Source organism: Ranitomeya imitator, chromosome 3 (assembly GCF_032444005.1).
Source record: "Ranitomeya imitator isolate aRanImi1 chromosome 3, aRanImi1.pri, whole genome shotgun sequence".
NCBI lineage: Eukaryota > Metazoa > Chordata > Amphibia > Anura > Dendrobatidae > Ranitomeya > Ranitomeya imitator.
Window position 1 is genome coordinate 512601157 of NC_091284.1, and position 12994 is coordinate 512614150.

The window sequence follows — 12994 nt, forward strand, 5'->3', positions numbered from 1 at the left end:
TTTTGGCCCCACTATTGCTCCGTAGCCTTTTTGTGACGGCACACGCCAGATACCTCTGTCAGCCATCTTTCCCCGTCTTTTCTCTCCGCACGCATCCAGAGACGCCACTGGCCGGGGCTCTCTCTGGCTCTGCGCAGCGCACCTCCACCTGTGGTCCACAGACGCCCGCCTCTTCCCTGTCACTGCAGACTCTCCAGCTCTCCGCGATCAGTGCTTTGCCTGTCTTTGGTGAGTCCCACGCCTATGCATCTACTATCTTGATGCATAGCGCCACATTACCATCATCTGGGTTTATCATTAGTGCTGCACCTGCTACATGTTTTCACCCTACAGGTGTTCAGATACAATTTTAGAGTATTCATACTTACAATTCTATTTTACTTTCGCTGTTTCTTAGCTATATATTTGCACAGCCTGCAGGAGACCAGACTTTAGTGTGGGACATACATCAGATCCTTCGGAGGCACACTACCTATTTCATAGCCACGTGTATTCTATGTGCTGATATCTATATAATAGGTTAGTGTGTATTCTATACGTACCTCACTTATTACCAACTCTGTATTAATTATCATCAGACCAATATATATTATACATTTCGTTATAGAGACACACATCATCTATTCCACGTGGGCCCTTCAGTGCATCATATGCTCCCTGTTCCCATCCTCCTCCAGGTATATATGTGTGTGTATATATATATATATATATATATATATATATTTATATAAGTAGATTTTTTTCTTTTTTTTCCCTCTTTTATCATAGAAGCATTTTTAGTATTTGTTCACATAGACTATCTCCATTTACCTCAGCGTCACTATTCCCTCAAGCGCTGTTTCAACTCTTTTCCAGTCCCTATTGGTCTATCCACGACAGTGTTCCCAGCACCTAGCTGTCCCGATTCAAGCTGCTGAGGGTACCCCCTTTAGTGTAGCGCTAGTGTGTTCCCTTTTATATATACAGTTAGGGCCAGAAATATTTGGACAGTGACACAATTTTCGCGAGTTGGGCTCTGCATGCCACCACATTGGATTTGAAATGAAACCTCTACAACAGAATTCAAGTGCAGATTGTAACGTTTAATTTGAAGGGTTGAACAAAAATATCTGATAGAAAATGTAGGAATTGTACACATTTCTTTACAAACACTCCACATTTTAGGAGGTCAAAAGTAATTGGACAAATAAACATAACCCAAACAAAATATTTTTATTTTCAATATTTTGTTGCAAATCCTTTGGAGGCAATCACTGCCTTAAGTCTGGAACCCATGGACATCACCAAACGCTGGGTTTCCTCCTTCTTAATGCTTTGCCAGGCCTTTACAGCCGCAGCCTTCAGGTCTTGCTTGTTTGTGGGTCTTTCCGTCTTAAGTCTGGATTTGAGCAAGTGAAATGCATGCTCAATTGGGTTTAGATCTGGAGATTGACTTGGCCATTGCAGAATGTTCTACTTTTTGGCACTCATGAACTCCTGGGTAGCTTTGGATGTATGCTTGGGGTCATTGTCCATCTGTACTATGAAGCGCCGTCCAATCAACTTTGCAGCATTTGGCTGAATCTGGGCTGAAAGTATATCCCGGTACACTTCAGAATTCATCCGGCTACTCTTGTCTGCTCTTATGTCATCAATAAACACAAGTGACCCAGTGCCATTGAAAGCCATGCATGCCCATGCCATCACGTTGCCTCCACCATGTTTTACAGAGGATGTGGTGTGCCTTGGATCATGTGCCGTTCCCTTTCTTCTCCAAACTTTTTTCTTCCCATCATTCTGGTACAGGTTGATCTTTGTCTCATCTGTCCATAGAATACTTTTCCCGAACTGAGCTGGCTTCTTGAGGTGTTTTTCTGCAAATTTAACTCTGGCCTGTCTATTTTTGGTATTGATGAATGGTTTGCATCTAGATGTGAACCCTTTGTATTTACTGTCATGGAGTCTTCTCTTTACTGTTGACTTAGAGACAGATACACCTACTTCACTGAGAGTGTTCTGGACTTCAGTTGATGTTGTGAACGGGTTCTTCTTCACCAAATTAAGTATGCGGCGATCATCCACCACTGTTGTCATCCGTGGACGCCCAGGCCTTTTTGAGTTCCCAAGCTCACCAGTCAATTCCTTTTTTCTCAGAATGTACCCAACTGTTGATTTTGCTACTCCAAGCATGTCTGCTATCTCTCTGATGGATTTTTTCTTTTTTTTCAGCCTCAGGATGTTCTGCTTCACCTCAATTGAGAGTTCCTTTGACCGCATGTTGTCTGCTCACAGCAACAGCTTCCAAATGCAAAACCACACACCTGGAATCCACCCCTGACCTTTTAACTACTTCATTGATTACAGGTTAACGAGGGAGACGCCTTCAGAGTTAATTGCAGCCCTTAGAGTCCATTGTCCAATTACTTTTGGTCCCTTGAAAAAGAGGACGCTATGCATTACAGAGCTATGATTCCTAAACCCTTTCTCCGATTTGGATGTGGAAACTATCATATTGCAGCTGGGAGTGTGCACTTTCAGCCCATATTATATATATAATTGTATTTCTGAACATGTTTTTGTAAACAGCTAAAATAACAAAACTTGTGTCACTGTCCAAATATTTCTGGCCCTAACTGTATATATACTAAATAAATGTTGTCAATAATTTTGGCTTATCTTGAATAGTAAATCTGATTTTGAAAATTGAAAAGTACAGTCTGTCAAATGCACAAACTTCCTCCCTCTCTTCTACTAGATGCTCACATTCATATTGAACTTACAGAAAAGTTGGGCTTTAATATTCTGTGCAAATAATATTATTTGAAATTTAAGAGCACTATTACCAGGTCTATAGTCTGGTCCCTTTTAAATGATAAATGACCTTCAATCTATTTAGTAACTGCTTTCATAGAATGTAATGGAAAAGTCTCTGGGTACTGCATATTAGAAGATGGCAGCTTATATTAATCAAGTGTGAGTCAACAATCATCAATGCACCATGTGCATACCTATAGAATCAATCAAATTTAATTTTCCAGCTTTAGTACATACAGTAAGACAATTGTGCAAGGTAATATATCTTTATTTGCTAAGCACACCTGTCATATAATTAATTACTTCTTTCAAATACATTGCTTAAAGGGGTATTCAAAAAAATTACATTGTAATCTTATTATGTACACATATGTTTATTTATATTTATTAATATAATCAATTTTTAAATCTGCCCAGTTTTGCACACATCACCCCTCTAAGGATGCCCAATCCAGGCTCTATTTGCCCATCAGTTACCATTGGAACCATCCAATAGTTCCAGGGGCCCTGGATGATCCTGTGCAGTTAATCTCTCAGCTGGTATCTTGCCAGCAAAGTTGTGCCATGTCTAAAACCAAAGCTTCTACTGAGAAGGATGATGTCAAGAAATGGGTAGAACCTCCTTCACTACATCACAGAGCTCATACCAAGAATCAGCGATGTGTGTATGCTAGTAACTGTAGGATGGGCTGTTTTACAGGATACAGAAGACAGAGATATAATGACGGATGGGGTGTATACAAAATGGTACAGAAATGAGAGATATCATGCAGGATTGGCTGGGTTAAGAGGGGCCGGGAGCAGAGATTAGTTGAGCTGTGTTTGTTGCCTGCTGCTGACAGACTGATGCTTTGAAACTGCAAATGTTGCTGCATTAATGCATATGACATGATAATGTTCTGGTATATGCATGTATATACTCTGCACTGCCATTGTGGAGTAATGCACGCTAATTAAGCTTTGCTAGAACCAGTTAATGATGCAAAAGCACACTGCTGCTATCCTAATATAGATGACAGAAGAAAATATTGGTCAGACAGGGTACTGTGCCGGAGCAAAGAGTGCACAGAAGCATAAGATTAATTCTACACTTAGATTAGCTTGATGAACTCAGAGAGGTGGGGCAAGTCAGTAGTACACAGAAGACGGGTAAGGAGTCTGCAGCACCAAGAAGAAGCAAGTTCTGCTTGGAAATATTGTTTTAGCAGCTAAGAATATGACCACCCATTCTTTCTGAAACTGGGTGCTTTGTGAAAAATAATGCTATTCTGGGAATAATAACTATTTAAAATGATTTTCACCATACTAGAAATCTTTGTCCCTAAGTGCAGTTTGGGCTAAAAAATAAACCATTTTATACTCACTGTACAATGGTCTACCAGTGGCTCTCCAGCTACCAGTGTAGTGCATCGGCTGTTATACTGACAACACATTGACAACATGGAAGCCAATCAGCGGCTCAAAGCGAAGCATTCTAGCTACAATAGCAGAGCCACTGAGCTCACTGATTAGCTGCCATTCCTGTTCACGTAACGACAGATACCGGGAGCAGTGGTGGAGACTCACCAATTGACCAGGGGACATGGAGTATAATGAATGCAGAAGGCTAGACCAAGAGATCAGGCTGTATGATTACATTTCACACACTGAGAAATCTGCTCTACATTATTGTGGAACATGTTCAGATGCTCATGCTCTGATTCAACATTTGGGCAACGCTATTAGTTGCATGTGAAGAACATGATACCTTACAAGAGTAGGAATTGAAGGATATATGTTGAAGCCTCAATTTGTCCAATATAAATAGTATTAATTAGTTTTTGCTACATGAAGCGGTGGGCAATAAGGAGGCACATTGCTTATAAATAGTTTTTATATTATCTAATATGTATTTTGATAAATTAGCGCAATTGATATGATGGGTACATTTGACAGTATTGACTACCTGCAATTACTTTGCAGCATCAAAGAAAACAAGAGTCTCTCCAATGCAGTATAAAACACCACTACCAGAAAAGACGCATCCTACAGCCGGTATTGTAATCATGCTTCTGCTCTGTTCAGAGTTGGTACAGGAGACTATGCTTTGATAGTATTTAACAGCCTACCCTAAACTTGTAATGTGACAAGAACAATCTTCTCCACCATCCAGTGACAAGTCTAAATTAAAAAGAATCTGGACACCCAAATACGTTTTTTTCAGCATACTCGCTCTTTCATTGTAATAGTGGAAAAGTGTATACTCAGATTTAAAAGGTTATTACTAGTCATTTTCCAGCTAAAATTGACCTCTTAATAAGTTTGTTGTTTGGGTATGGATGATAAGAAAAGTTCAGTAATTTAACACGTATGCTGATAAATAGGTTATAACTCTTTTATTATTTTTTAGTGTGATAACTCAAAATTATTATTCCACTTTTTGGAGCCTTTATATATATACAGTATGAAGCAGAAAACATGTATGGTCTGTATGGTTTCATAGTTTGTAATGGAGTTAGTATAATTAGATGATGAAGTACAAGAGGCACTGAGTAAGTGATGAGTAATATAATATAGAATATATAACTAGTAGAAGTCAGAACAGGAGATATTTATCCTCTAAGTGACATAACTAACTGATACTTCTATTCTGTTCAGTTTTAAAGGATATGCAACCAATTCAGTTAATTGAAGAGACATCAACCATCGAGGGTAAATAAACATCTGCAGTAGTATTTTTCTCCATTAATCTAGACCACATTGCATGTTCTTTTCTAGGCTACTGTACTCATGTTTAAAGAGACTTGCATCTCTTCTTTTTTGCAGATCTTGCAGACTGTTATCTTGCTTTTGCAATGTTCGGAAATCATTTTGTCTCATTTTGAATCATTATTGCAAAACTCTTCGGTCTTATGTATAGGGCTTACATTTTATCTTAATGAAGTCAAGCTCTTCCTTTTTATATCTAGTTCCAACTGAAATCCAAAAGCTTATTCCTAAAAAGGCCCATTCTACAGAGAGTCCATCCTTACCAGTTGGTAATAATTCTATTTTCTTTTTAGAATTTTTTTCGTTAGTGCCAGTAGGATGTTTCATAGCAAACAACCCATTGGTATCAGTCCAGTGTAGGAGAATTTTGTGTTGCTAATATTGTTTTATTCTATGCAGATCCTAGCACATCTCATGTTCTTCCTATTGACGATTTGGGAGTTGACATTTTTGAGCATACCAAGAGACCCCTGGGTAAACACAAGTTTGTTTATTTTTCTTTATGCAAAAAGTGGTATTTTTGATCAATATTTTGTGGTTTGTCTTTCATTTTAAATTTTTTGCTCTATTTTGTATGTGCAGACAATTCTATGTGTTGATAGCTCCAAGTCTCTAAATGTCTCTTTCCTAACGTCAATGTGACTCATCTATTCAAGTCAAAAGAGATTACCCTTGATGCTCATAGAAATCAGTGTATTTTAGTAGTGCAGTTAGCTGATGATTTTGATAAATGATACCCTAGAGTTTGTTGTTGCTTAGACTCACCACATGCAGTTGGGTTTAGTATGCAGATCATTGTGCTGTGTCACACATAACATAACAATGTTAACCTTATATCTGAAAAATTAACAAAACAATACAAAAAATATAGAAAGCATTGTAGATATAATCAAATATGGTCATAGAATGTGCAGGCTCATGCAAGACATTTTTCTATAAGTGGAATGCCAATTCACCAATTGACCACAATAAACTTTGAACTGGAATGGCAAATAGAAATGGTTTTTACATGGGGAAGTATTTATGTTTCTAAACTATTCACCGAAAGAATATTTTGGACAGTACAATCCAAGCCATCTCAATAATGTTCGCATTCTTTGTCAGTTATTTAAGTCAGATATACCTAATATAACTGTTTGTTTACATATTTCCCTTTTCTGAACAGATGTTTTGCCTTGTCTCTTAGATCACTTTTATTTGATCTAATTTTATAAAGTATTTTGCAAATATTTCCATTATCCATTATTTTCTCTCAGCATGTCCTAGTTTTGGCCTTCAGATAATGTCTCCAAACTTTAACCAAAATATTGTCATATGAAATTGGTCTTCCAAAGTTTTTTTTTTGCTTTACTTTTGACTAAACATATGTTTTAGTCTATGTTTTATGAATTTCAGTGTCGTCTCCTGGAAAAGTTGCAACTATTCAGAGTTATCATAAGGGCTTAATATTCATGCATCTATAACATGGCACCTCTAGAATTCTATGGGAAAATGTTGTATAAAATAAATCTTTATGTTTCAGAGCCAAATAAAACAGAAAAAGCTAGTACCCCTAAATTCGACATTGCTACAAAAAGTCCAACAACATCCACTGGTAAATTTAAATTAATTTTTCTATTTGACAGAAACAAATAATTTTGTTTAATATCCAGAATCTTCCAGTATTTATAAGATATGTTATATTCTACACAGTGGTAACATCAGAGCACATCAAACCGATGCCAATTTACCTCATTAGTCTTCAAATATTTGCGGACCCAACAGTTGCAAGTGGTAAAGTTGCCTGATTTACATTAGCATGGCATGCTTATAATTGCATCTGTCCACTCAGTGCAAAAAGCACCTACAATGCTTTGAAATTTCTTCTGCATTCTTGTTTTTTTCAGCGTTTTTCTTGCAATTCTTTCATTTCGATAGATGCACAGATAGAGTACAGTTTGTTGCAGCAAATATAAATATACTACAGCCATTTTTTTGTACTTGACTCCAACTGTGAGACCTAATTGGTGAGATTTTGTGATTCTTCTTCTATTTGTTATTTGCAGCACCTTAAACTCAACAAACTCTGCTCCACCTGTAAGTGTGTTGCTATGTTATTTAAAGGACAGCTCCTAGTGCTATAGGTCAGCACCCAAGGGCATAAAATGCTTTTGTAGAGATAACGTTAAAAAACCTGCCTATTCCAGTGTGTTATTTTTTTCACAACTTCTTTATTGCTGCTAGTAATGGATTTTTTCCCTTGTACTGTATTCCATGATGAGTCTATAACATTTGTTCTTTTATTTACATTCCAGAAAAAACTGAGATACAAACCACCCCACCTCCCATTCCTAAAACTACTCAGTCAAATAAAATGTTACATTCTAAACCGGGTAATTTCCAAATTATTTCATTGTTTCACCTATTATTTATTCTTCTTTCAAGTATAAGTTTTACATAAAGTGTGTATCATAAAAATGTATCAATGAATATTCAGCAGGAACACTATGAAAAGAAAAATAGTCACCAGTTCAAACCCTTGCCCCTCCAGTGCTAAGACACCAGTAGTCCCAACTGGTTTCTGTTCTACTTGGGTGCTGTGATCGCATATATCCATGTGACTGCAGCAGCCAATTACTGTGATTTCTGTATCGACAGCATGACACTGCAGGGTTGATTGATTGGCTGAGGTCTTTTTTGCTTAATTATTGGAGAGTTGAGGTACGATTATCTTTGATACGTTTTTGAGGAGTTTAATGAATTAAGCATCTGAATGTTTTTACTTAGATGTTAAATGAGCAACCTTACAAAGATTATTACTAATGTTGTAAAGTCTCCAGAGTTCTAGATTGCTGCTTTGGTGGTTGTTGAAAACTTTAAATTAACTAAAAATGTACATGCTGGTGCCATATTAAATTTTTGTATATTAAACATTTGTTTTGCTCTTCATCACAACTCCAAAGTCACCACAGACAGTATCTATAAATTGTACTAGTCTTCACATCTTTGATGTAGCCAGATGTACCTTTGGGCAAAGTGCATTTAATTTTATTGACTCAGATTCTACAGTGACCACCTAAAGAATGGCTTTATTGTCATATGTTGTCATAAACTACACCTATTGTGCTGTGAAAGCATTCAAGGGATAAATATTGTAAAATAAGTGTCTTGATGAGATTTTTTTGTTCTAAGCACAGCAAGATTGCAAATCCTCTTAGTAAAGGTAACTATATATATCTTGGTACAGTGTTAACCAGTAGATAGAAAAATATTTAGAATTGAGAGTCCTCAGTGGTTGATACCTTTTAATGGCTAACTGAAAAGATGGTAACAAATTGCAAGCTTTCAAGACTACTCAGGTCTCTTCATCAGGCGAAGACTAAAAGAAATTCTGAAGAATCACATATTTATGCACAACATAGCACAGAAAAAAAACATGGATAAGACAGGTGACATGAAGCAGAATTACCATGAGTGATAAACAGTTATGTCTATAAATGTTGGACCAGTTCTTAGATAAGGAATGTTTTATTGTCTTCTGATTGGGGTCTGGTTCTGTTGTGATGACCCCTCATAGTCTGAGGGGCAAGTTCCTTAGTTGATGTAAAAAGACATAAATCCATGCGACACATTCATTCCTGCAGTAAGACTGTCCGAAGTACCTAATTATTTGTACTAAATGTCCAACTGGGGGTCTGTATGTGGGGGAGACAGGGCAAAAGCTTAGAACAAGAATTAATTCTCACCGCCACACAATAAGAGAAAAAAAAATGGATCTACCTGTGGCAATACATTTTTGTCTCCCAAATCATAACATTATGGACATGAAATTACTTGTGTTAAAAGGTAGCATCAAATCTAAGAGAGACAGAAGAGTATGGGAATATAAACTGATGACGACCTTTGACAGTCTTACTGCAGGAATGAATGTGTCGCATGGATTTATGTCTTTTTACATCAACTAAGGAACTTGCCCCTCAGACTATGAGGGGTCATCACAACAGAACCAGACCCCAATCAGAAGACAATAAAACATTCCTTATCTAAGAACTGGTCCAACATTTATGGACATAACTGTTTATCAATCGTGGTAATTCTGCTTCATGTCACCTGTCTTATCCATGGTTTGTTTTTGTTTTTGTTTTTTTTTTCTGTGCTATGTTGTGCATAAATATGTGATTCTTCAGAATTTCTTTTAGTCTTCGCCTGATGAAGAGACCTGTGTAGTCTCGAAAGCTTGCAATTTGTTACCATCTTTTCAGTTAGCCATTAAAAGGTATCAACCACTGAGGACTCTCAATTCTAAATATTTTTCTAAAGGTAACTATGTATCTGATACCTTACAGCAACCTCTATAAGCAGAGTTTGAAAGAAGAAACATTTAGTTATATGTAAATATGTTTGTGACATGATTATAAACATTTCTACTTATATCTGTCTGGCTATGACAAGCTAAAAGTCAACAGTAACTTGTGTCATGAGGCAGAGCAGAGAGATGCCCACAAAGAGTGTTTCCCAAGGCCCCAGACATATTAGACTAATGTTGGCCAGATCCATCTATTTCAACAATCTAATGGCTGTGGAGTCACCAGCGGACTGAATGTCAGGAGAGATGTTGATAAGGCTTTTCGATTTCATGCTGCTGATTGCATTGTTCTTCCATAAAAAAGCCTCTAGCCGTCATGTCTGTCAGCTTATTGTTCTCGGTGGTGCAATGTCCTGTGTAAACAGGACTCGGACTTCAAAGAACAGTGGCAGTTTGTCTGTACACTGAATACTTTTCAACAGATCATTCAGTGTGCATCGTTTACTTTGGCATGCCTGTGTAAAAAGGCAATTAAAGGGATCTGTCAGATGGCTTTTACTACCTCACCTGAGAGCAGCATGATGTAGTCAAAGAGACCCTATATGCAGTCATGTACTACTGTACTTAGTTTCCTGGGTGCAGCCGTACTCACACAATCAGAGATTATAGATTTAGCAATGCAGCAGAGCTGAGAAAGCTAACACCACACGCACCAGGCTCTCAGAGCACATAGTCTATAGACAGTGAGCTGCTAATCACAGAAGGGGGCGGAGTTGGACTTGCAAGCACACTGCCAGCTAGTCATAGAAATGTTAATCACAAAGTGATTAAAGCTTCAGTCTAAGTAAACAGCACACAGGTCACATGTGACACATCATTGACTTCAGTGGTTTAACCCCTAACTCATGCTGTTGCCAGATTGTATAGCAAAAACCTGCAGACAGATTCCCATTAAACAACCACTGAATAGTAAACGTTTACTGGTTATTTAGTGTTGCTGGTTAGTCCCTGTAAATTGACTTTTCCTCTTAAAGAGGTTGGCCTGTCTTATGCTAAAAGTCTGCAGTTACTTCAAACCTGGGAATCCTCACATCATGTGCTCTGTGTGCTGTGATGATTCTCCGTTATCAGCGCCAGGAACGTCATGTGATTGCAAATATGCAATATGCATATTCCCACCCACATTCTGACTAGATGGGCACAGCCTCTATCAAAGCAAATGTATGGAGTGAGACTGAAAATAATCTAGTCGGAATGTGAAGGGAGTACGCAAATCACATACTTGTGGTCACATGACCGCTGTTTGTGGCACCAACACTGCAGAATTCTCACAGCGCACAGTGCGCACAGTGGGATGATCTACAAGTCTGCAATCACATAGAGTGACTTGTAGGTTAAGACCGGACAGGCCCTTTAAAATGACTAGTAAATAATAGATTTCTTGTATTAAATAGCTACCACTACTAAATTGATTATATCTTTCAGTTCCTAACACAACACAAAGACCATATCAGCCCACAACACAAAAGCCTGAAAGTCCTCCTCATTCAAAGCCTGGTAAATATTTTACCTACTATAGTTGTGCTGCTCATATTTACTTCTAGATGATCAAATTGACAGGCTCCAGTGTTCAGAGAAAATATACTTTCATGATCTGGCCGTGGTCTCTTTCCAGGACCAGGCTAGTCCGGCGCCGCCTCCAGCTGGCAATTCATGCTGCTTGCGGTAAGGGCAGCATGAAACCTCTTACAGGTACCCTTTAAATGTTTACTGTCAGGTACCCTATACTGTATTTTGGAAATACCCACCAAATATCAACAAATACAGTTTCCTTATGAGCTCCACTAATCTGGGAGAGGGCATGTTTTGTGTAACAATTAGACATCTGACCAGACACAGGAAGTTCTGGTGCCTTCTATTTGTTCTGGAAACAGATGTGCTTCTTCCTGTGTATCTCCAAGAAATTGTTCTCACATATAAGAAGAATTAGATTATCTTTCAATCTATCAGTAATATGGGTGTAGTTAAATAGTTCCTGTGCATTAATCCATTGCATTAATGTGTTTGGATTTCCTGTACACTAATCTACTTACATATACTGAAGTACATAGTATGAGTGATGGGTGAATTGCTACTACTATAGTGATGCCAAAGGTGGTCATGAAAATCACTGTTTATTAGGTCTTACTGCAACTTCATAGTGTCATTTCGGGGTATCTTACCCTTGCCTTAATTAAGCATACCTGGTCTCATTCTGTGTGCTTTCTGTTTTTAGATCCTCAGCTTATCATATGTTTATATTTTACATCTATCAGCTAACACTGATCCTCTTTTACTGTCAGTTTTGCACTAGCACTTTCCATTCTTGATTTTTATCATATAGTGTACTCCTATGAGCAGTTTATTTGTTCTTATTAATATTAGCTTATTTTATACATTGGGGCTTTAATAGCAGGTGTTTTCATTTGTCAGCAGCAGTTTGAGAGGTGGGTGGATGCACATTTTGAGACCCAACCCCTTTACTATAAGGAGTATATGTGCAGGACACCATTGTTCATTTCTACTAATTATTTAGCTATTTTTTTTAGAAGGGCCTGTTACCAGGTCTTTGCAACCCCATGTGAGAGCAGATTGATGTAGAGGCAACGACCCTGATTCCAGAGGTATCACTTACTGGGCTGCTTGCTACAGTTTTGATAAAATCACTGGTTTATCTGCTGGAGATCTACCTGTTATCATAAACTGAGTTCCGTATAACCCCATCCACACTATTGATTGGCAGCTTTCTGTGTTCGCTGTGCATTGGCAGAAAACTGCCAATCAGTGGTAGAGAAGCGGTTATGCAGAGCTCATAAATACGGCAGGACTACATGATAGCAGCAGAAGCATTTACATAAAATTTGTTGTTGTCCCCCATTGTTTGAAAAGATAGTATCGATGGTGACAAAATGTGACTGTTAGTGTCTTTTGCATACAAGTTACACCAGACATCACTTACCAGTCAAATATGGAATGATGCCCTTTGCCAAAGATTTGTTACTGTTGGTCATGCACAATCTGAGGAATGAAGTACTGAATTATATAATTGCCCATCTTTTTGGGACCATGTTCACTACACTAGTATTACTTGGTCCTTGTTAATAATCTGACTTTTTATTTGAAATCCTG

General features: G+C 37.8%; 1 protein-coding gene across 12 annotated transcripts in view; it reads left to right on the forward strand.

The window, feature by feature from the left end:
- ABI3BP (ABI family member 3 binding protein) overlaps positions 1 to 12994 on the forward strand; it is a 746713-nt gene that overhangs the window by 581361 nt on the left and 152358 nt on the right. For all 12 annotated transcript variants that reach the window (XM_069757702.1, XM_069757705.1, XM_069757707.1 and 9 more), the window contains 8 exons: positions 4756 to 4827; positions 5431 to 5484; positions 5742 to 5810; positions 5941 to 6015; positions 7064 to 7135; positions 7234 to 7314; positions 7836 to 7913; positions 11312 to 11383. In XM_069757702.1, coding sequence (XP_069613803.1) covers positions 4756 to 4827; positions 5431 to 5484; positions 5742 to 5810; positions 5941 to 6015; positions 7064 to 7135; positions 7234 to 7314; positions 7836 to 7913; positions 11312 to 11383 — 573 coding nt within the window. The remainder of the gene's footprint in view (positions 1 to 4755; positions 4828 to 5430; positions 5485 to 5741; positions 5811 to 5940; positions 6016 to 7063; positions 7136 to 7233; positions 7315 to 7835; positions 7914 to 11311; positions 11384 to 12994) is intronic.